The sequence below is a fragment of the Folsomia candida genome, unplaced genomic scaffold (assembly GCF_002217175.1).
Source record: "Folsomia candida strain VU population unplaced genomic scaffold, ASM221717v1 Fcan01_Sc071, whole genome shotgun sequence".
NCBI lineage: Eukaryota > Metazoa > Arthropoda > Collembola > Entomobryomorpha > Isotomidae > Folsomia > Folsomia candida.
The window spans coordinates 47,312-71,973 of record NW_019091263.1 but is presented as its reverse complement, the minus strand read 5'-3'; the positions used below and the strand labels follow the sequence as shown (position 1 = coordinate 71,973).

Genomic DNA, 24,662 nt, shown 5'->3' with positions numbered 1-24,662 from the left:
GCCACTGCCTCGAATTCGGGCCCCCTTTTTCCAATTTGCAGGATTTTGCAAAATAATTGCAATTCTCGTATCAATTGGAACACGATCGAAATATGGAATTTATTAAACGTTATTAAGGCATTGTTGAATGATAGCCGCAATTACTGAATTACTGAAAATATGTTTAGCCAATTATATGTGACTATATGATTTAACTGTTAGTTACACTGCGCTTGCACTTGAAAATCTCAATTTGAAATGAATAAGAAGCTTGATTTGAATCAGGCATACAGTTGCGTTAGCTCTAAGATCCGCATGTTGCACAAGTACATTTACTAATTTGCTAGAACTTTCAGAAATTGTTTGGTTTTATTGACATAATCTCTTGGATTTGACGTGATAATCAAGATGAGCTGCTTTCAATTCGAGCATGCATTACCTGATGACGACCTTTGCTAATAATTTTAAATTTTGTTAACCACTCGAACGTTGTTAATAAGTCATAAGACCAATGAATTAATATTTGGCCACTGCCTTGAATTCAAATACCCTCGTGACCAATTCTAGTCAAAAATGTTTTAAGGTTCCGCTTGAGCCAGATACAACTAATTGAGCTAATATCAATTTTTATGATACAACGGATTCATTAGATAAATTGTTACTAAATCGTGTTAATCACGGTAATACTTAACATACATGAATCTTGGCATGTATAATTTAACTTCATGACCTTAATTAATGGAACTCATCTAATCAACCCTGATAATGGCAATGCAGTTAAAATATATTATTTTATTGAGAAGTTTGTTTATAATTCAAAAAGTTGCTAATAATTCTAAAGGTTGTTAATAATGCGCCGACTTGTTTAAACAACTAATAGTTTATTTGAATGAAATATCTCCCCGTTTGTTGGAAATAAATCAATCAAATCTCTTGACTCCTTAAGCGACATTTGGTCACTACTATTTGTTTTACACATTATTCACAATCTATGAATACACACATTTCATGCATTTTTAAAAATCAGGATGGAACTATTACTAAAGTAATGAAGTAAATAATGACCCATCTTAGAATCGTTTTAAGTTCTCGGGATTAATTTAAGCCTGACGTCGGTCCCTACCTTATATCCAAGCATGTCTTTCTCCATCCTCGCAGGCACTGGGGTCCCAGAGGACGGTCTGATTTCAAAATTCCTCACAATGTGGGCCAAAGCTACTTTCGTCTCCACCAAGGCAAATCGCATCCCTACAAAAATAATCAATCAAAATTTGTAGAGATAGTACTAATAAAATATTAGCAATAATTTTTGCCAATTATTTTTAGCTAACGATTTGAAATAGACACTTTCAATATTTCTTAAAGCCATTCTAAAATTATTATCCGCATGTCAGTATTTAAACCAATTGTGCCTCGAATTGTGCTACTGAGATTTCAAATCATTCTCTAATGACTAAAACATATCGCGACAATTCACACATTCATTTCGCAACTTTAAAAAATTCACACATGTTGCAGAATACTTTTAGAAACTTAGTACAAAATGCAAAAACTACTTTCATCTAATCCTATCTAAACTTTGAAAAATCTATAGGTTAACTTTCTTTATATATTTGTAAATTTTAAAGGTCTTACAAAGTTACTAAATTCCGCGCAAATTGTCTAATCGTTGGTCACACAAATTCATACATACCGATACAATTTCTTGGTCCGATTCCGAACGCCATGTACACATAGGGGCTCCTTTTCGCCTTATTTTCCTTATTGAATCGGGCCGGGTCAAATTTGAAGGGATCTGGATAGAACTGCTCGTCTTTGTGGAACGCATCGGCTGATATGGCTATCGTAGTTCCCTTTCGAATTATTCTCGCTTTCCCGTCATTTCTTACTTCCGGTAATGGAGTGTCCGCCGTGGCCACGCGGTTAATCCTCGCTACCGTTGGATAGAGGCGGAGAACCTCTGGCAAATTGAATAGTAAACATTAATTGATATTCACGTTCGCAAATTTTGAAAAGTTTCATACCTAATTTCAAAATAATTTGAGACAGCTTTGTTAACGATTTAGAACTTTCTGGGGGGGGGGGGGTTCAACCCCCCCACCCCAAAGCATGCAAATTAGCCTAATTTGGTCGTTGTTACATAATGGTTTAAGCAACTGGTTGTCAAAAATAGCTAAAGGTTTAAAATAATCTGAAAATTAATTTTCCCTACCCATCCAACAATTCCAGCTATACTTGCACACAAATTTGAAAATTTTGTACCGAAACTAGGGACAAAAATACAATAAAAAACCGATTTTATCAATCTATCTAATAATTAATACGAGCGGTAACGTTTACAAAAGAAATTCAAAATTGGGTTGAACTAGATACAAAACGTCAGAAACATTAATTTTCCCTATTTCTCCAATAACTCAATAAATGTACATTAAGAAAAATTTGAAAATTAGGCGAGACTAGGTAGGAAACTTCCTAAGCAGTTCATTTTCTCATCCTACCCAACTTTACGTTTGCAAAAAATTTGGCTACACTAGGTATAAAATTTTTCGGAAACTAAACTTTCTCACATCTCCAAAAATAGAACCCGGAAAACCTTACGTGTCACAAACATATCCAGATACTCGACCTCGTTAATTTCTTCGTACGATATCTCATCCCCACAATTTTCCACCACCGCACGATACACCTTCTCCTGAACGTCCGGATGCGTCGCAAGAACGTAACACGATACCGACAAATTGTTACATGTGCAAAATTAATTATTGCAATTAAATTATTACCAATTATTGCCAGAATTGATATGAATGAATGCCAATATTTTTCTAAAGATTGTGTCCTTTTTGTAAATTGTGTATGTATGAATATGTTTGTCACATAAAGATTTATGCCCAGCGTAATATCACAAAAAATTTCCTATAAATAGCTCGAAAATACCCACAAAAATTCTTATCAAAATTTCTCTACCCTTTCGTCACTAGTGGCTAAACATTTTATGGATACAAAGAAACTCTGAGTTTACTTTGCTGGGAGACAGTGATTATTAATAAATTAAGCTGGCATGACTTCCGTGCCGATAACTTGTCTCATACCAACAGCTCTTATAAAAAATATATGGGTTTAATGAATGGCGAAGTTTTGGTAGTTTTAGGTTGAACAAGCGACAAAACGGATAATTGAGTGAGGCATAATTAGTCCAAGTCAAGGGTACAGTAAGTCATGAATTGGTGCGAAGCCAATTTAGCCCAGCCCATTAGCACAAGTTTCCTATCAAGCTCAATGTAATTAATGGGATTATCCAATCTGGGTAAATTTCTCTGACGATAATTTTTCGTATGGTTTCCAATTATTTTGTTATTCGGTCGTTTAAGAATTATTGATATCAATCTATCACAGATAACCTATTTGCATGCAGACGACAATTATGTATTTTTATTCAGAATTAATAAGCTTAAGAAAGATATTTATTGTTTGACCTTTTTGTGAAGGAAATACTGACAAATTTGTCCTAATCCAGTAATTCAAGTAATTATGCAATTATTTCAATTTTCACGATATCGTTAAATATTCTGATCCGATTCAATGCAAAATTTCTTTCCAGCACGTCAACCTTCATGACAAAAAAAGTTGGGAAACAATTCTTGAAATAATCTTTCCTGGGCGTAATTCTAATTTTTCCGAAAATAACTTATTGTTGTATGGTAGTACCATACAACAAAATTATCTACTTCAAGCCCATAAATTGGTAAATATTGAGATGCCAGTTACCTAGAGTGTAGTTTATAAATACTTTACAATTTTATTTATCGATTAATATTTTGTGCTTTATTTATTTGCCTCGATTAATTTGAGATTTACAACTAAATTACACTATTTGACGTTTACATTAGTTCTGTAACAGCAATTTTGTTTTATTAATTTCAAAATCTTTAATTAGTGAAAACGGTGCCTGAACGGACATACGAAACTACCTGGGGGGCAGACAATCAGACTGAAAATGGACGGAGAAATTTCCGCACGTCCAACCTTATAATCATAACACATGGATGGAGAAGCGATTCTCTACAAGAGCTTCCTCACCAGACAGCTCAAGGTGTCATAATTTATATAAAAATGTGTCAACTTTTCGAGTTCTAACCTAATTAAATTTATTTATTCGATATTAATATCATTGTTAATATGAATACGCAGCCCTTTTTGGAATTGAAGGGCTAAAGAAGGCAAATCAACGCGCTGCTGTCATAACTGTGGACTGGTCGTCGATGGGATATGGTGGATCATTCCGAAACATCTGGAGTCCATATGAGCCATCATGAGCTATTTACCAAAATCGTAGGAGAAGCCGTTGTGAATTTCATTCGTAAACTAGCAGTTTGGATATCCATTCACCCAGAACGCATGCACTTTATTGGGCACAGCTTAGGATCAATTGTGCTGTCGTTTGTATGCAAGGAACTTGGTACGTGGGCTCCCCCACGGGCTCCCCCGTCAAGTTAATCACTTGACGGGTATGAACATAAAATTCGAATTAGATATACATACATATGTATAGGATTTAATGTTCTTTTTTAGCTCTAGACTCAGCACTTATTACTCGTCCCGACGTGCTTACTCTATTTAATTATAGAGCTAGAATGAGCGACGCAAGACATGTCGACGCCATCCAAACATCATCATTATCTGCGGATGTTGAGCATACAATTGGACATGTGAACATTTTTGTAAATCAAGGATACGACCAACTGGTTGTTGGACTATAGGACGATCTGTTGCTAACGTAGTAGGACATTGGGTAAATTCATTAAGTATGTAATGCAATACAAATATCATAACGAAGAAAAAAAGTATGCCAATTTCAAATCAAAAATCTATCGATTTAGGTAATTTTGGGAGTGTTATTTGTGATCACTCCAGAGCGAATGAACTGTGCAAAGATGCAATACTGGGCAAGAAATTCCAGGCCGTAAAATGCATAGCTTATTCTGGAATAGGAAAAAAATGTCATTTAATTCCAAACCAAACAGTTCGCGTAGGACCTCTTATTTTTGACGACTTACAAGGGACACTCACGACCTGTCGTTCGTGTCCAGGGTACCCACTATGCTTTTTAGAATCTACTAGGACCCTAAATGAAGGATCCATTCTTATTTCCGTGTAAAACTCATATTTGGCGCCGAGGCGTGGCGCCAAATTCGCCAAATTTTTAGGTTTTTATTTTTAAAACCGCCATAACTTTTGAAATCCATGGTGGATTTTCAAATAAATTTCCAAACATCATGAAAAATAGTTCAACTTTAGTATGCAATCAAGTTTTTCAAAATATTAATTGTTTCAATTTTTGTCAAAATTTTGAGATTTTTTTTACACGTGGAAATTCGGCGAAAAATACTTTGAAATGCCCAAAAAATAAAAAATTTTCATTTTTTATGAATTTCTTCAAATCTTGACCTTTGTGATCATTTTAAGTCCAAAATTTTGAAAATCCCACAGAAACTGCAAAAGTTATGGAGGTTTGAAAATGGTCGCAAACGCAGATTTTTAAGTTTGGCGCCACGCCACGGCGCCAAATATAAGTTTTACACGGAAATAAGAATGGATCCTTCATTTAGGGTCCTAGTAGATTCTAAAAAACATAGTGGGTACCCTGGACACGAACGACAGGTCGTGAGTGTCCCTTGTTAGATGATAGGTGAGTGGTTAAAAAATAGTGGTATGTATTATTCCATAAAAATCAAAAATCATTTTTTTTAAGAACAATAAGCGAGGATTTCTTGTACGGAACGTATCAAGTCAATACAACTCGAGATGACAAGGCTTCATGGATCCAATGTTATAATTTTTGAACGCGTAGTAATATTAGAAATTTATTGTTTCACTTTGCTATCGGATTCAAATTATTCTTGCATCAAATAGCTAAATTAAAAGAATAACGGTATAATTACTAATTTTACTAAAATTATTTTAGTATCCTATTTATGTATAAAAAGAATTACAATTTAATTTAATTAATGATAGTTAATTCGATAAGTAGCAAGCATGCCAATAAACCTGTCTCACTTAATTTGCGAACTATATTAAGATTTTTACCCAGTGAATGCAAAAGGGCAGCCTTTTTGCTATTTTGTTTATGCCTCTTTACCCTCGTGATGCCTATTTTCCCGGTTGAATTCCTATAACATTGGAATACAAAAATTCCAGAGTTTCGACATATTTTGAAATCTAAGGCAATATTCGGGTTTATCACAAAATTCTGAGAATTTTTATGGGTGACCTGAGGAAAATCGTACAATATTTCAAATTCTCTATGTCCTAACATGTAGTACATACTTTTTTTGTATTTTGGTCGAGCTGCACATGAAAATGGTCAGAATTTGATAGAGATGAAAAAATTTTACTGTCTGTTGTCTAAAATTTGATTTAGAGAAAATTGTTGCATAATGCCCCACTTTGAACATTTCTGCCCCGCATGAAGTGATTTACCAAAGCTTACAATAACAAAACTACATATCATCAAATTTACGAAAAATAAAAAAAAATCAAATTTACGAGAATCAAAATCCTTACATTCTATAATGTCGTTTCATTTTGCTCGCAAACACATTATGAAGTTTAATTACTAATTAAAATTAAATAGAATATCGTAACAACATTCACAATAATTTTTGCTTTTGTGGAAAATAATAAATAAAATCTACATCAAAAACCTACAGTGCAAGCTCCATATAGCCCAAGTTAGGCCTCTACTTGTGGTCATCGATCTATTTGACTATTTTGCATCAAATCTTTCTTATTGCAACTCGTTTTATTGGATAAAAAGCCATCAGCAACATTTGTACCAAATTTCGGCTCATTTAAACGATTTTCAAATATAGGTATGTATGGATAATCCCATAGGGTCCCATTTGGTAAAAAATTTACCATTTTTCCTTCGTATTCTCCTAGTAGAAGCCTTTCGCAGCTACATACCTTATCAGTCATTTTTCCCGTCCAAAACTCTGTTTTCCCATGGGAAGCGGGAAAAAGCGGGAAATATGGGAAAAAGTGATTTTTACCGTCCAAAATAGAAAAACATGGCTTCCCATGTATTTAGTTATGGGGGAAGCTAACTTTTTTAACCAATATTTTGTGACTAGACTTCATATTCGTCATCTCCATGAGATTCTGAAAATTTTGATATGTAATACGGAAAATTTTAAACAGTTTTGATTGTTTCACCCATTTTCCTATGCAAATACATGGGAATTCAAAAAAAATTAACAATAACCCGAATTACACTGTATTAACCAGCTAATTTTCTGAAAATTTAATGGAGAGTACGATTCTGAATTTAGATTTTGTAAATTTTAATTTGGGCAGAAATTGTTTCTTACCGCCCCCAAAACGGAGTTTTCCCCACTGTTTCTGTTTCTCCCATTTCCCACCTATTTTTGGTAACAAGGGTTTTATTCCCACCGTCCTGTGAAATTTTTTTTTTTTTCCAAACGCAAGCTATGTAAGTGACAATAGACTAAACAATTAGCATTGACAATTCGTCGAGCTACATATAGTAATCGGATTTTTAACTCGTTTATAATTTATCCACCTTAAATTTCTTAACGCGACGGGCAAAAAGTTACAGCAATAAACTAATTTTTCAATTAAACATATTCTAATCGTAGCATAGACTTTGTGTACTTAAAAACCGTACCAGTCAATTGTTCATCCATTATTACCACCTTGAATTTTCTGTTTCGACATAAACTGGGTTAAATAATCTTTTGCGTAAAGCAGTAACTAAATATATACGATAACTTTCTGAAATATGGGTATGTATTCTACAACTAGTTGTAGTTGCTCATAAAAACCGTATTCTCTAGAATACGGTTTTTTACAATATTTTTTTAACAAAAGTTGTATACAAAAAATTCGTTGGCTGGTAATTTGCCAAATATCGGGGAATTAAAAATAAACGTGTCGATAGATTAGGGATTAATTTATTTAAAGCTTTCTTAGAATGACAGGATTGGGATTACTTTGGCTTCTCGGCTAAGGTGGATTATTACATGAAATGAATACATTTTGACCAGGACTTTCCGTTACCTATTTTATGAAATATTTCATAAAATAGGTAACAAAACTATTCAATTGTAAAAAGTCAATTTTAAAAACTAACCAAATCCATATATCAATTAAACAGTGTAAACAGTGTACGTCACTCGATTATGTAGTTGGACAGAAAAGCTCGTTACATATTATGCATTTCAACCCTTTCCGTCAGACTCATTGTTCTAAATGAACAATGCGTTTTAACGACATCCGCTCATTTCCACATTTTCTCAATTCTTCTGCCCTCCTCAATCTCGTCATCCTCAGTAAATTCCAATCTGTGCATCGCGATCCTTCTAAAATGCTTCCCATCCTTCCCGCGTTCTTCCTGTGTCTCGCCATCCTTGCCGAATCGTCTCACGCTACCCAACGACACGACATTTTGATGAAGTTCCGCTTCGAAATTCAGTAACAAAAATAATAATAAGACTGCACTCTTAAAAATATTGTTACCCTTACATAGTAAACTTTGCTGTTGATCAAGTTGCCGTCACTTTCAGCAATTTTTTTACATAGTAAAGAATAAGGAGTAGAATTCGCATTTATGTAAAATAAAAAGAGTACCATTATCTTTAACGTAGGATTATATGACTCATCGCAAAGTTGTAAAAATCAACCCAGCTTTTAATCATTTCACAGGCCTCGGAATTTATTTCAAAATTCATGTCTGTAAATTAGTACTCAAGAAGTTGAATCCGGCTCAAATGAATTTTTTGAACCAGTTTCGATGAGTTTTAATTTTTCCGTAAGCTCGCTCCTTCAAAAAGTGTCAAAAGCTGTTTTTAATTGGCAACGACCTGCTCTACAAATTTGTAGAGCAGAATTTCAAAATATGTACATTCCCACAGTCGCGTGATCATCAATATCCCGCTGAATTTGGCGAGATCGGAAAAATATTTATTTCAAAAATCTCATTTTGTCAGCGATGCACCTGACACGGACTACTTTGGAGCACCGGGTAGGTTTCGAGCCTTGAGCCTTAACCGACTAAATGTTTTACAAGGAAGTAACATAATCCTTGACAGATTTACACCTCGAAGTGTACGAAGACTCCCACAGTGCTTGCATCCGGAAGACGAAACCAATTGACGGCTCGTGGAGCCCGGTCTTTCCGGAAGTGTTCTCCTACAAATACGTACACAAAGGGGAGGTTCGCGTTCTACTAATTTTGAAAATTATCCCTAATACATATACATAAAAATTCTCCCATATCCTATTTTGTTTCATAGAGTTTAACCCTTAAAGAATCACTAATTCTGCTCAACAAAACGCAACAAAATTGAAAGACCCCAAATTTTACATTGCGTTATTTTAGGAAATACCTTAGTTTTCGGCAATGCAATGTTTAAATTTAGCATTTGGTTTGCATAGGAGAAAATCCCCCAAAAAATAACGTTAGATTTTACGCGCAGGTAGAAAATCGTGAAAACCTATGACCTTCCGGAAACGACAATCGAACGAATTAAACCATTTACAAGAAAATTGTCCTACGCCCGAATTAAAGGGTTAAAACTTGTTTTGTTAGTTGCCGTACATAATCTATTTATGGCCAGGTCTTTAAGCCAGGTTAGGTTTACAAAAAAATTATAACGGTTCTAATTCCGAGGACCATTTAACGCCTGAACTTAAACTCTTAGAGGCATGTATTTCCAAGTTAAACCGAGTCAACAATTCCTATGCAAATAAATAGCTTTTAAAAATCAGCAGATAAAAGAACCTGCTCAATAAGGATGCAAGTCAGTTCTCCTTAAATTTGACTAATATTTTCCCACCCTTGTTTCCTGTAGTTTCTCAAGTTTGATATTTACGAAAACGAGGCGATCAAGGATCACTGGGTGAGTTAGATATGCACGGTATACGGAGATTGCGACTTTACGGAAATAAACTAAAAGTTTGACTTTACACAAATTTTGAGTCCAGCCGACTTTAATGTAATTCCCCTGATTTTTTACCCTTTAAATAATGTTTTATAGGATTGTAACGTATTTACCTTAATACTAAATTTTGTCGTATTTTGATTGTGTGCTGACTCAGCACTGCTGAGTCGCAATTCAAATTCCCAATTGATTTTTAACTTAATTTGAACTTAACTTTTTTCCACCGACCCTTAACCTTCCTAGTGATACTAAATTTAGCTTTTACGTGAAAATTTAACGTGTATATATATATATACCTTTAAAACAGGACCATAGCAAATTAAGCGATTCTAAACTAAATTTTTGACTTAACCTAACCGACGATTTCCACCAGCTATCGCCGGTAAAAAACATTTTGTGTTGTTTTCCGGTGTTTTAACAAATAAACCTGTTCAGTGGCCCCAAACTAGTCGATTAAGGCACTTTTTAAAATTTCATGACCTCTTCATGTCATGGTGCGAAAACCGCACCTGCCTCGACTCTGAACGTCTATCTTTCTCCTTCGATTGTGCAGGAACCAGAAGGCCCACTGCGGGCAAACTTCACACAAACCATCCCTAGGGCATGCTCTTGGGTCATTCTGGAGCTTGACATTCTACCTGCACTACATGACCGTAAAACCTAGGGCGGGTGGGGTCATTTTGGGTCATTATGTCACTATTTTTCACATAACTCGCATTTACACAATTATTGATGGATTTTCTTAGTTTTTGCCGCAAAATGATCTGAAAGAGTAGTACTATTCGTTAAGAATTTCTAATGTTATTGTTGTATGAACAATTTTTGGCACTAATGTCTTAGGTCATGAGGTCAAGTCTCATATAGTGGGGCATCGTTCGAAAGGTCTTGGCGGGAGGACTCAGAATATATATACATTGTGGGGTGTGGGACCACCCCCTGATGATTTATAGACGGATGAATATTACTAGGTTTTGGTATTCCGGGGATGCAGAAGTTAACACTGTAGAGGATTGAAACTTAACATAACAGTAGATAGACGAAAACTGAATTATATTCCTCTGTATCTCGGTATGTCGTCGTGGGTGGAAGCGTAAATGAGAAAATTTGCGGAACCGCAAATTTTCTCATTTACGCTAACAAAAGTCGCAATCTCCTCAGTAATGGCTCGGTTTTTTTAAAGAGACACTTTTTTTGCATTCAAAACTTGTCCTCTTTCAAAATTCAAAGCATAATATCACACAAAAATTTACATTCTGTATCTGACCGGACACATTCTTCCATTTGCAGAAACTGGGTCATGCCATGGTATGGAATATGTTCCTTGAAGGGGTCGCCCACTACACGACGGACGTCTTGGTGCCCAACAGCTTATACGAACCATTGAAGAACAAGGCCGGCAAGGCGACAACTCTCCACATTTTCAACTACGAAGACGACCGCGGCACGCCACAAACCGACCAAAAACTTAAAGCTTACAAAGGACACTTTTTAGAAATTGGGAATTGCAAAAAGGCGTAATTTGATCCCTAAATACTAACAAAATGTACAATGTTATTGCAAACAAGTGAACACATTATTAACAACCTTTCGTATTATAAATGACGCTTGTAATTATTAACAAAATTTCGTTTTGTTTACAAAATTCCGAATCAAATAGTATAGTTAACGTTCTAACAAGGTGTATTAGATTGACGTTATTAGTTATTAGATACACACCTTACGCCTAACAAGGGAAGGTTCCCCACCGCTTGTCGTGTCCAGGGTACCCACCATGTTTTTTAGAATCTACTAGGACCCTAGACGAAGGATCCATTCACATTTCCGTGTTAATCGCATATTTGGCGTGGCGCCAAACTTAAAAATCGACATTTTCGACCAATTTCAAACCTCCACAACTTTTGCAGTTTCCGGGGGATTTTCAAAATTTTGGGCTTAAAATGACCACACAGTCCAAAATTTTATGAAATAAATAAGAAATGAAATATTTTTATTTTTTGATATTTTTTCGGCGACTCCCCAAGCGTAAGAACATTTTGAAAAAAATTGAAACAATAATTTTTTTGAAAAATTTCATGGCATACGAAAGTTGAACTCTTTTTAATGATTTTTGGAATTTTTTTTGAAAATCCACCCGGGATTTCAAAAGTTATGGCGCTTTCAAAAATAAAAACATACAAATTTGGCGAATTTGGCGCCACGCCATGGCGCCAAATATGCGATTAACACGGAAATATCCTCCGTCCTCCGTCTAGGGTCCTAGTACGAGGTGAGTCTGAAAAGTAGTGGCAACATATTTTTATTTCGAAAACGTTCAATATTTATTCGGAAACATTTTGTGGTTTTTCAACATAATCCTCGTCCAGTTCAATACAGCGTTCAAGTTTGTGCCTGAGTTCCTTCATTGCCTCACAGGAAAATTCTTACCAAAATTCATTCAAGATCTTCTGCGCCAACGCGATTACTTCGTTGTTATCCTCATATTTTTTTCTTCTGGTAATTTTTTTCAAATTTGGAAACAGATAAATGTCACATGGGTCAAGGTCAGTAGAATACGGGGGGTGGTCAGATTTCCACAGCCAGAATCCGTCTAAGGCGGAGTATACAATCTTGGCCGTCTGAGACGAAAAGTTGTCGTGAAAAAGAAAATACCACTTTTGTAGAGCCCCACGTCTCTTATTTTTGATGCTGTATCGTAATTTGTCCAAAACTTCAACATAATGTTTGGAATTCATGGTGCTTCCTTTGAGGAGAAAGTCGGTTAGCAGAACGCCTTTTGAATCTAAAAAATCGACGCCGAAACCTTTCCCGCCGACATTGATGCTTTTTATCTGATTCGGCCGCTTGGTCCCTTCGCCAACCACGGAATTGGCTGTTGTTTTTATTCGGAATCATAATGATGAATCCATGCCTTATATCCGGTCACTATTTGGCTATGGAAATTTTCGTTGTCGGCGGACCAGAATTCTAGCAAGGCTCGACATGATTGCACCCGTTTTTGCTTTTGAGCGAGTTGGAGCAAGCGTTTCACGTATCTCGCTGATAGCTTGGGAAATTCCAGTTTTTGACATAGGATAAAACCGACTCTCTCACGACTAATCCCGAACTCGTTGGCGATTTGATGGATGACAACTCGTTGATATACCTCAACAAATTCCCATACTTTAGCACACATTTCCTCATCAGAAACGGAAATTGGTCGCCCAGGTCGAGGTTCGTCTTCAATGGTCTACCTTCCACGCTTAAACTCTGAAATCCACCTCGCAACTGTCGGATACTTTGCCCTTCAACTCTCTTCAACTTTTTAAAAATCTCCGTTGCGGTTTCGCCTTGCAGCGCAAAAACATCGGACGAGGGATCGCACCTCAATTCAGGAAAACTCCATCTTTACTCCGTGGTTTTCACTTTGACAAAGCAGTGGGAAGAAACCGCTGATCTGATTTCGATAATTTTTGGTACACAATGTACACAGGGTGGAAGGATTGTATGGCGGCAGTTTCAGCTTTTCATCTTGCCGTTGAAGCATCGATTGCCACTACTTATCAGCTTTCCCTCGTAGATTCTGAAAAATATAGTGGATACCCTGGACACGACAAGCAGTCGGGAACCTTCCCTTGTAAGTTCCATGTTTCGATCGTGGAAAAATTAATAGCGAAAATGCAATTATTTTTGAAAATTCTAACAATTAGAAAATTTGGGTCCGTAATCGAGGCAGCGGACAAATTCTGGTCAAAAATAATTGTCTAAATTATTTCCAGCCATGTTTGATTCAATTTTGACGATTTTGTGACAAAAGCCAAATTTATCAAAATTCTCAAAAAATTCGCACATTTTGGCTTCCAGCGCAAAAACTGGCCCCCCAAAATTATTACGGATTCTTCATGTGCACAAAATTACGCAATTTTTAAGCCATCCAACTTCAAAATCGTTAGAGCGCGAAAAAATCACAATTAGATGATATACATATATTCTAAATATGTAACTTTCTCTCGCACTATTATTTTATATAAACAAAAAAATATATTCTCTTATTAATCGGAAGCAATTCTTTAGCAACATTACAACTTTTGAAAACAAATCTATTTTTTTAATTTTTATCGTTGCCTTCGTACGAAGCCCAACTGGACTAAAATACTCCACAACAACGAACGGTTTACCAGATATTATTTCACGAAATTTAATAATTCCAGACCATGTATACTTGTTCGTCCTGTTATGAACACCAAACTCCGAATCGATCTCATCATGGCTACCAATCGGTGGACAAAGTACTGGCCAGTGGCTCCCTGTGTCCCTGAACAAACCTGGGAACGTTATCCCCTCAGAACACTGGCGATGGATTTCGGGCATGACATCCTCTTGTGGGTTAGGATGGTCCATAGTTTCCAACTCAGCACAGAAATGTGGTTCATCCGAGATGTTTTTATGTATACCCACCAGTATGTCACAATTTACCACGACTGCCTTCAACTCCCACAATACTAAGGATGATTGCGGCGGCTCCGGGATAATATCAAATCCAACTTGGAACGCTTTACAGATCGTGTTCGGCGGGGGGATGGAGTTTGCCACGACGACTGTTCGAGGATGGGAGTAATAATGTAAATAATTATTTAATCCCATTTCCCGCAGAACAAATGCCAAGACGCGTCTTGTCCGAATAGTATCGAAGTGCTCCTCACCCAACACCTGATTCCTGGATTGTAGCACATCCTCAAATGTTTCTTTTGCATTAGCATAATCATTTTCATAGTACAAACATAGTCCGACGGCATGCTTGGTTCGGAGTGTTTCCGAATAGCTTGACCCATATCTTGAACATCGCCATTCGTATACTTCCTTCAGTATTTCCATTGCCTGCTCAAAATTTCCTGCGAAGATGTTCCTTAGCCCTAAATTGTGCTTGGAAATGTATATGCTTTTTAGATCTTCCGAATATTTTCGCTGTCTAATTTCAAGAATATATTTGTTGCGCTGTATTGCATCCAAATCATCCGGAATATAAATTGCGAGTTGGTGTGCGATACGGAGAGTGTCTTCATCTTCGATCCCAAATACTGTCGTGCTCTTTTCGAGTAGTTTCTCCAAAATCATTGTAGCTGCTTCCGTTCTGTCCATCCATCCAATTGAAGTAGCAAGTTCCCTTTCCATCCTCAATGTGTCTCGGTTGTTCTCTCCCAAACTATGTTTTAAAATATCAACATTGAGCAGAGCGAATTCGTAAGCTTCGTTAAAAAGTGAAAGCTTCAATAGACGACCGACAAGCTTGACAGGAAATGCGGAGTGATCACGAACCACGGAGTCCATGTTAGCTGCATGTTTCCATATTTGCACCGCATGACCAATTTCACTTCTGGACCAGCCCTTGATCACGAGATTAGTCAGTATACGTCGAATATGTTGTTCATATTCGCTCTTCATGAGATACCGAGTAACATCCTGCACTAACCGATGTATCGTCAAAACCCGGTTACTTGAGATGATCAAGGAATGCGTCTTGAGCATACGCAGACCATCTTCAATATCATCAAGAGATATCTCAAATAAGTTACTCATCCTGGTGAGCAAAAAATCTACCGCTATTTCATCCGGCTTCATGAGGGAGATCAGTTGCAAGAGCAAAATGGCGTTCTCGCCAGAGCTCACATGTAGGGAAGTTATTGACATGCTGATGGTTTTCAGGGCAGACTTCCCATACTGTGACTGGTTTAGTGTTGTGTCTAATAAATCTTGTGGTTGGATATCAAACACCGCTAAGAAATTAGATATATTATAAGAATCCCCTTCCAATGAAATATTTCGTTGGTGTTTTATGTAAGCTATGGCTTGCTGTAGAGCCAGAGGGTAGCAACCTAGTCGAATGCACAAAGTTTCAGCTTGCAGTCTATCCCAGGCTAAATGAGTAATGACAAACTTCATTGCGTCCTCTATTTCGAATACATCAAGTGAAAGAATTTCTGACTCCCCGCCACAAATATCACGGTTTGTTGAGGTTACGATAAGTTTTGCATTACTTAATTCTGAAATTTTTCTAGTTGCATTGTTAAATAGTTCATGGCCTTCGGCATTGTCTATGACGACGAGAAGTTTCCTTGCCCCACAAATAATTGGCACGTTCAAAACTTTACACCAAATATTAATTGGCTCATCCTTATCCAAATATGAGATGGATAGCTGCCCTGCTATTTTAAGGAACGAATCCCTCAACGAGTCGAAAGTCTCCCCGTGAAGCCAAAGTATTGTTATGCCATCTTCTTGACACGAATGGTAAATTAAATTTTTAATCAATTCTGTTTTTCCCATTCCTGCCAGTCCACAGATAACCAGGGCTCGTTGCGATTGATTGTCAAGAAATTTCAATAATGTCTTCGCCTCTGTCACTCGACCAGCAAAGTTGCCACTCTGGGGTGGTGCACATAGTATGCGAAGTAATTGTTTGATGTGTACTTGCAATCTGGCTTCTCTAATGAGCGAATCAATATCTTCGGGGATAATGCTAAGCAATTTCAATTTCTCTGCGGCCTTGGTACAGCTGGACTCAAATTCGCATTCCGTTATGTATTCGTCCCGGCCATGGTGGTTCATCATATTTCGTATATCTTTAATACATTTGATACCTTCTTGTTCGCTTGCCGTGAAGATGAATGGGACACCCCATGAATCCCATATTGCAGGTGGAAGATGGATAACACGAAAACACAGCGTAATATCCCATTTATCAATGTCCCTTTGATTAAGGACATGTAACTCTTGTTGCGTCCACTTTTTATTGTTGGGAAGAATATTGAAAATATTTTGCTTCGTAGTTATCTCCCATTTGTTCTTTTTATCAGACATAATTCCCTGGACAAATTTGACACATCCGTCGAGCAGGTAACGCAGTTTCACCCAGTGTGCTTCTTCTAGAATTAAAGTAATAGTCAGCACTAATTTTTGAATGCAGGGTGCATCTAATGCTTACCAAATACTGTTGTAGTCATTGTAGAACTAGCAATTTTGTATTGTCACAGGCAGTTAAAAAATCTGCGGAAATTATGTAATGACATTAACATTTGATTTGACAAATTTTCTGTATCTGATATTTTTTATTATGGTATTTGTAAGACCAACAAGACCTCACTTATTTAGGCTCGAAATGAATAACTGTGTACCCGTGGGACGACCAACACCAAAAACAACTCTGGAAAGAAGTACTGATTGGGTCTTTAGTGATTAAAAGTAAGAAAGATTGGGAGGAATGTAGAAACAAGAAACCTTATTCGTTACAGAATTACAACTATTTTATTGCAGTATTGTATTATTAAGGAGGAAAGATGTGTCAGTGATAAAGTTATTGCAATGACTCTCGTGATTCTGACTCATTACCATCCCTCTCGACGTAAATAGAAAAATATACATTGTCAGTTTCAGAATATGCTCTTAGCAAAGGTAGGATGTCCCAAAAAAATAGATAACTACCAACTGAATGGTGTATGATATGCTTATCTTATCAGTCCTGCTTCATTCGGTTGGGGATACGAGCAGTCGGCAACGAATGAGGGCATGCCTATTGGCCGGTGCGAGTTGCGAACGAAAATGCCAAGTATAGGCAATTAGGGTCAGATTATCTACTTATTACAAAATGAGAAGTTGAACAAAATGAGACGAACTGGATTAATGCAAAAATCGTGCAAAAATTATTTTTCCTTTGACTTCAATTATATTATGGAACCACGGGAAGGATTAAAATTCATACAATATTTAAAAAAGTAAATATGAATACAACAGAAATAATCATCAAAACCAGTTGTAAATCAGGTACTCATATAAAACTGATTTATTTAATATTTTTGTTATACTTTAACAAAATTAGAATCACGTCCTGAAACACTTGAACACGTGCATTTTCTCCGAACACAAAGTCAGAATGTGAAAAGCTCTTATCTTGAATAACAATGTGGCTGATAAGGTTCGGCAGTTCTCCAGAGAGTCGTGCGACATCCTACAGATACAATATACAAAATAATTACCCGGGCACTTTTACAGCCCCTAAACTGCACATCATCCGGTATTAATTCAACACCGTGCAGACTGCATGTATTACTTTTCCGCCGTTCTTGGTGCCAATCATTCTTACTGAAGGCGACAAACTTATACCAAGTGGTGACAAACTAACACCCAGAAATTAACACTGCCATGACTAGAACGGACTATTTGCAGTGTATTTACCTCAGGAAACTGGTTATTAAATCTTACCTGAGGTGTGCACGAGAGATCCCCGGTTGAGGAGAAGGTAGCAACTGGAGTAGAAATATGGACAGCCTCATACTTCGGGGGAGTAGGTTGACCATACACCTTTCTATTTGTTGACCTTCCATAGTCATACATTTGTAACTGGCCGGCCGAAAAGCATTGAAGGCCGTGACACACGACTTTGATCGATGTTTTGTTTGCCGACCTTTTCCAATATATTTCCTGGCGGAGGCGCCAAATTTAAGAAATAATTGTTAAATGTACGAGGTTATTAATCTTGTAAGGGGACGTCAATAAATTATGTAATGCGAGAGGCGGAAGCCGGACAGAAGGTTCCAATTATATCGGGTCAATGTGACACGTTAAAAGATGGGAGCGGGATGTAGAAAATCAAAATTTTTGCGTTACGTAATTTATGGACAGCCCCTAAAATAACTAACCTTCTCAATGTGCTGAGTACTATTTTGACTCTTCACCTCTCCACTTGGATGCATGCAACATCCCGACAAAAAACCAATTTGTTTAGATTTCGGAACCACATACCGGATATGCTTATGAGTCGTGCGATTGGTGATTGGGTGTCTCCGAATGTAACTGCTCGCCCCCTGAGATTAAGACAAAATCGAAAAATAAATTTTGACACGTGGCAAATTTACACATGGTTTTTTAAACTTATATTTTGTGACCTACCACACAACTTCCAAGACCTAGGGATATTTTGAAAACTAAGCCGCGAATATACTCCCCATAATGTGCCGGGGCCAACCCAACACAAACATTCACTTTCGAACAAAATTCCGGATTGGTGGATAACAGGGCAAAGAGAACCGTGAAACCCATGGAGTGCCCGACGTAGGATAGGTTTGCATTTCCGGTCAAGTCTAGAACATAATTAATAATTGCGGGCAGGTCGTATACACCCATTTCGTGAAACCTAAAAATTTATAAGTATTCTAATGTCACGTGACTTATTACTCTGCAAATCTATTAAGGCATAATATATATTCGGTATTTGATTCGATATTTTAATAATTTGACACAGAGTTCAAGTGTAACATATCGAAATTTCGAAACATATCGAATTCAAGTTTTTCGATATTTCGATATTTAATTCGATATTTCGATATTTTACTCGATATTTTGATATTTTAGCATGGAAAATTTAAATAGAAAATCGACTTTTCGAGATCTCAAAATATCGAAATATATCAAATTTACTTTTTCAATACTTCGATATTTTAAAATGTGATTTAATTCATAATATCGAAATACCGATATTACATGCCTTAATATCTATTAAATTAATTGAAAAATATCTTACGAGAAATCCCAAAACTTCTTCGACTTTACCGACAACGACACATGTTTCATGGATGAACCCCGCAAAGTCGGAATCCAACAGTCGAATCCTTGCTCAACCAGAAGATAAGCTGTCAAACCACTCAAACCATTAATATTTCATACATACCATAAACTCAACAACTTACACAAACTGACATGTGGCAAACACCAATTGTCCCCGTGACAAGTCAGCCCGTGCACAAGCAGAACGGCAGGTTTCTTCGCATCTTCGGGAGAAATCTTTTCCTCACGTTTTACCAATCTTTGTAATTTTAAGATGTATCCATCCTCCGTGATTACTTCGTGGTCGTCCAACATGAATGAGTTTTCTTCGTCGCTACAGCAGGTTTGAACAGTCTGCCGACTTTTTTCGGCATTATTATTATTATTATAACTCATTATAAACTAATTACCAATTTTCGGCACTTGCAATTTGTCAAATTTTGCAACCAGAATAAATCGCAACCTTACATAAATTGGCAACTTAACTTAATAAACCAGTGTCAGGTTTTACGTGAACTTTTTTATTCGTCACTCAACAGATGATTAGATAGCTGGCAGAGTGCTTAAACAATATCATTTTATCTTTGCTGTGCTTTTAGTCATAAAAAAAATGTGTGGGCACTGACACTCTTTACTTGTCCGTGATATTGTAGACCTACAATGTGTCGAGTATTATATCCTTCCATGGATAAATAGGCATGCAGAATACTGAGATGAGTACATAACGATCATGGACAAATTGCATGGTGGAGATGCAATTATTCATAATTGAGATTCATGGAGCAGGACGAGCCTGACAGATGTCAACTGAAGAAGCTGAGCAACAGGTAGATATGTAAATTGTGTGCACAATGGATAACATGCATATGTAAGTGTGTGGATGGTTAAATATTTTACATGGAATGAGTTTGCAAAAAACTATTTACTTATCGTCAAAGATATGAATGGATTAATATATCATATAATTTTGCAAATTTTTAAAATTTACAAATCAAACAAAATAAGATAAATAATTTTTGCCAAAAATAGATTCTTTTGTCTTTATAAATCCTGCACTTATAAATGACGGGTAATTTCAAAAATCCATATTAAATAAATCCACATTTTTCTAAATTACTGCCAACGTCTCCACCGACAACCTCGGTATTTGGTGGATTTTCCTCTGGTCTGGCAAACCTTGTCAGGTGCAACCCTATCGATAGGTTTAATGGGGCTTGTGTCTAGGTACGTTGGGATAATTAGTAACTAATATTCAATTGTTATACGTAAGTTGTACATGTGTACCAAAAACAAAGCGCGATAATTAAGGAAATTCGTGTACAATTGTAAAATGCATCCATTCCAGATCTTCACAATTTTGTGACAAAGTTTGAGTCCACGCCGATTGTAGATGGTGGAGTAACAAGTCAAGGTCCCGAAAACCGGGATTTCTTAGTGAGGCGTGGGTGTTAATTAAATTTTCCGATATCCATTTTTATTTGCATTGTTGTCGTCAATGACATTTATAAATTATTCCACTGGACCTATTTTCATCGAATTTTTCAAAATGGAGCATCGGAGAAAGTTTGGCATTTCGTCACCGATTTTGGCCATTGATAGCTTAAAATTTACAGAAGGACATGGTCTAACTCGTGGGAGAAAATTTAGATTAACATAATGTTCCAATAATTTGCAATAGATTTTTAAGTGAAATCAAGTTCAAATTTTGGCAGTTTTTAGCACATAACTCGGGTCAGAATAAACGAATCGCTTTGCCTCGTTCTAAATCGTCTCTAAATTGTGAAACAATGTTCTGTGTCAATTTTCATACAAATCGGTTGAGAAATGCTAAAGTTATACGATATTTTCACCTTTTTCAGGTGGACTAGATGCATACTTACAATGCACTGCTGTTGGCGGCTACACTCAGATTTCGATGGGACCAATTTTAATTTGTTGAGGGACCAAAATAAGCGGGCCCGTATTTTTACATTTTCTTTAATGCGCGATTTTAAATGCTTGGCGGAATTTTCAAAATAATTTTCAGCTAAAATCTAAGGTTTTCAAAACGCTGTAATTTTTCGAATTTTGGTGCGATTTCAAAAAATCGAAAATATCTATGTATGCTTAGAATCAGTCCCTCTAGAATAAAAAAAATCCATTTTCAAAAAATTTTATAAATTCGAATTTTGTCGATGGTTTTTATATTTCGAAAATCAAAAGTTGGGTAAAAATTTTTTGCATCAATTGATGCTAATTAATATGCCCCATGTGCAAATCTTAGCAAATTAGTAGCACCATTGGTCTCGAACAGTCGACAAAACAAAATAGTGCCAAACAATTGAGAAACTAGATGTAAAACACACCAAACGTGCATAAGAACCGAAAAAAAATAACTAGAATTTTTACTTCGAATTTGTCAAGATTTTATGTCAAAATTATGGATTCACTTTCCTCGTTTATTTTCCACCTTTGGTGAAAAATTATATCACAATTATGTATACCTATCTTTTGTCCGCCTATTCTGCACCATTAATGCAAAATTATGCAAAAATCATTATTACAGGGTGAGCTACTTCTAACGTTACAACGGTTTATTTTCGCTAAAAATGTGTGTAAAAGTTCGTAAGATTACAAGAGTAACGCAGGTTACGAAGGTTACAAACTTTGACGTGAGTTCCCCCATTTATTAATAAATATAATTTACGTACATATGTCACGCTTAGGAACCTGCGTAACTTGGTAAACTTTTATACATACTTTTGTATTTGTATATAAATGTGTATGTACAACTTATAATTTCTTCCATTTAAATATGTAATAAAGTAGTCTAAATGCATACGTGAATATTAATACGAAGATAATGTGTATTTGGATTATTTCATTGTTTAATTATGCCGACAAAAACCGGACATGATTATTTTCAGTGTATTATAAACACTGTCGGGATAACCAACCATGCCGAATTTTGAAGATAACATATTAATATGGTTTCCGTCAGAGGAAACCAATTAATAACTTGTAGGATGTATGTACACTCTAAACAAAATTTTAATGAATAATTACTGCGCGGAGTGCATATATGCCTCTACCGCGATAGTAATGATTTGGTATTAAAACAATACTATATGGTAAAAAAGTAACACAAATTAGTGTTAAATTATTACCAAAAAGTGATATTTTATTACTAAATCAATACCAACATGGTGTAAATTTTTAATTGCGTCACGGTAGAGTCATATATCTACTCCGCTGATTTTTTTTATTACCAAGTTGCTAAGAGTGTACATATGTATGTCATACTTAAGGATATGAGCTTATAAATAACCACAGCTCTTCCTCTTTTCCGTTGGTAACAACAGGATGAGGTTTAACACACATTAAAGAATCTGGTAATTTATAAAGTTATATATTGTCACCGGGCTACTAATAGACAGACTTTTTACAGAATGGTAATCAAAATGTTACTGTTGATTGGCTGGTAATTAGTGACATTTAACGGATACAAGTTACATATGTATAACCACTCTGGTCATATTTTAATTACCATATGCTAATATGTTAGAAAAGTCTATATATTATCGGGCCGACGACTATATTTGACTTCATCTATTGCCAGATTATTTAGAGTCACACTACAAAAAACTATCAGGACACACGTTAATTTTATACAATTTGATCCAGTATTGAGCTCTGTTCATTCAGTCATTTCTCAAAATGGCGAAAATTCTAGTTCTTCTCTTAATTACGATAATTGCGGCTAAGGGTGTACCTTTAGACGACAATGAAGATCAGGTATATTTTTTAATATTCCCATTAACCATGCGAGTGCAAAAACGGATTTTTCAAAACGATGTTTAGTCCTCATTTCTTTAAAGAATTAGAAACCCATTCTGTGGGCACCAATATTCTCCACAGAATTACGGACACGTCTTCAAGTCCATTAACAAATGAGTACTAAATATAGTTTGTAAAAAAATTCGTGTCTCTCGAACAGCCAAGCAGACATTTTTGTACAATTTGATGCAGCAATTAAAGTCAAAGATTGCTAAATTCCATAACCGCAAATTATTAAGACCACTTTAATTTAAAGGAAATTAAGCAGGACGAGGTTCGAACTCGGCCACAGGAGGAAACTCCGTCGCCAGAAGAATTGCAATTTCTTGCCGATTTGCAAGCCGAGAACGGGAAAAAGTATTCTGATCTGTCAGACGGGGAAAAATATCGCTACTGGAAAAACCATATTGACCGAGTGGTTCACTGGTACAATAAGATTCATGGATTCCTAAAAAATCAGTATGACAATTTGCGGTCATAAACTTAACCCAATATACAAATTTGTATTTGCTTTGAAATTTTGTAAATAATAAAGTTTTAGTAAGTAATTTCATACGTAGTAATTGAGAAAAACATAATAATATTAGCTTTTAGTAATAATTTGCTGCATAATGATTTATTAAAACATATTATTGCATTATCGAAGTTATCAGTATTCCACTAATATTCAGTATTTAGTAGTCCAGTAATTCCTAAGTGCGTTTAACCTGCTTTAACCGACACGCAGGAGGTTCTTATCCGAATCCGGGTTTTTTTCTCTTTGTGAAAAGTTTCTTTGTGGATACACACTGGTATCGATCCAATTCAGCTGCCTAGCTTGAAAGTCGTACACTTCAGTATTTACAAAAGTCAGCAGTTATCCACTTACTTATTTTTGGAACTTTGGCAAAGTTTAGAAATTCAATACAAGTTCATTTTTGACCGGATAAAGTCCGGATATAGTCCTTTGAAGGAAGAATCAAACGGATAAAATCCAATTGGACACTTCCAACTAGAATCTTAAAACTCTTGTAGTACAAGAGTTATTGATATGTGACCTTACCGCCTTGGATGCAGTCCAACAAGTTCAAAATTCGCATGCCACTTTTGACCCAGCTCCAAATCCTGGTCAGCTCCTCAGTTGTCCCCGATTTTTGGGAGTATCTTATCCCAGACCTCGATAAGCATGGAAAAGGCCTGGAAATACCGCAAATCAAAACTTTAAGTATTTCCTTTACAACGGAAGATTGCGAGTCCGTCCACGTGACCAGATTTACCCGGATATTTCCGAACCTCACCCTGTTCCAGCACGTAGCCAGATTAGGGGACCGATTGCATCGTTGCGACCACACAATT

General features: G+C 36.2%; 4 protein-coding genes across 4 annotated transcripts; 1 reads left to right on the top strand and 3 right to left on the bottom strand.

Moving 5' to 3' along the window:
- Positions 1-1,060: 1,060 nt before the first annotated feature.
- On the bottom strand, positions 1,061-7,682 carry LOC118433691 (cytochrome P450 3A16-like). Its single transcript, XM_035845878.1, has 3 exons — positions 7,664-7,682; positions 1,673-1,939; positions 1,061-1,227 (listed from the first exon to the last, which is right to left on the bottom strand). The coding sequence occupies exons 1-3, from the start codon at positions 7,680-7,682 to the stop codon at positions 1,061-1,063; spliced, it is 453 nt and encodes a 150-aa protein (XP_035701771.1).
- Positions 7,683-11,463: 3,781 nt separating this feature from the next.
- Positions 11,464-17,293, bottom strand: LOC118433693. The gene is made up of 3 exons (XM_035845880.1): positions 17,056-17,293; positions 16,897-16,958; positions 11,464-16,837 (listed from the first exon to the last, which is right to left on the bottom strand). The coding sequence occupies exons 2-3, from the start codon at positions 16,913-16,915 to the stop codon at positions 13,938-13,940; spliced, it is 2,919 nt and encodes a 972-aa protein (XP_035701773.1). The 5' UTR covers positions 16,916-16,958; positions 17,056-17,293; the 3' UTR covers positions 11,464-13,937.
- Positions 17,294-17,728: 435 nt separating this feature from the next.
- LOC110862832 (lipase member K) lies at positions 17,729-20,128 on the bottom strand. The gene is made up of 6 exons (XM_022112040.2): positions 19,655-20,128; positions 19,489-19,597; positions 18,858-19,101; positions 18,608-18,772; positions 18,171-18,389; positions 17,729-17,916 (listed from the first exon to the last, which is right to left on the bottom strand). Exons 1-6 carry the CDS (start codon positions 19,905-19,907, stop codon positions 17,752-17,754), a joined length of 1,155 nt encoding a protein of 384 aa, XP_021967732.1. The 5' UTR covers positions 19,908-20,128; the 3' UTR covers positions 17,729-17,751.
- Positions 20,129-22,946: 2,818 nt separating this feature from the next.
- Positions 22,947-23,880, top strand: LOC110862835. The gene is made up of 2 exons (XM_022112043.2): positions 22,947-23,285; positions 23,584-23,880. The coding sequence occupies exons 1-2, from the start codon at positions 23,208-23,210 to the stop codon at positions 23,806-23,808; spliced, it is 303 nt and encodes a 100-aa protein (XP_021967735.1). The 5' UTR covers positions 22,947-23,207; the 3' UTR covers positions 23,809-23,880.
- The last annotated feature ends 782 nt before the right edge of the window (positions 23,881-24,662 follow it).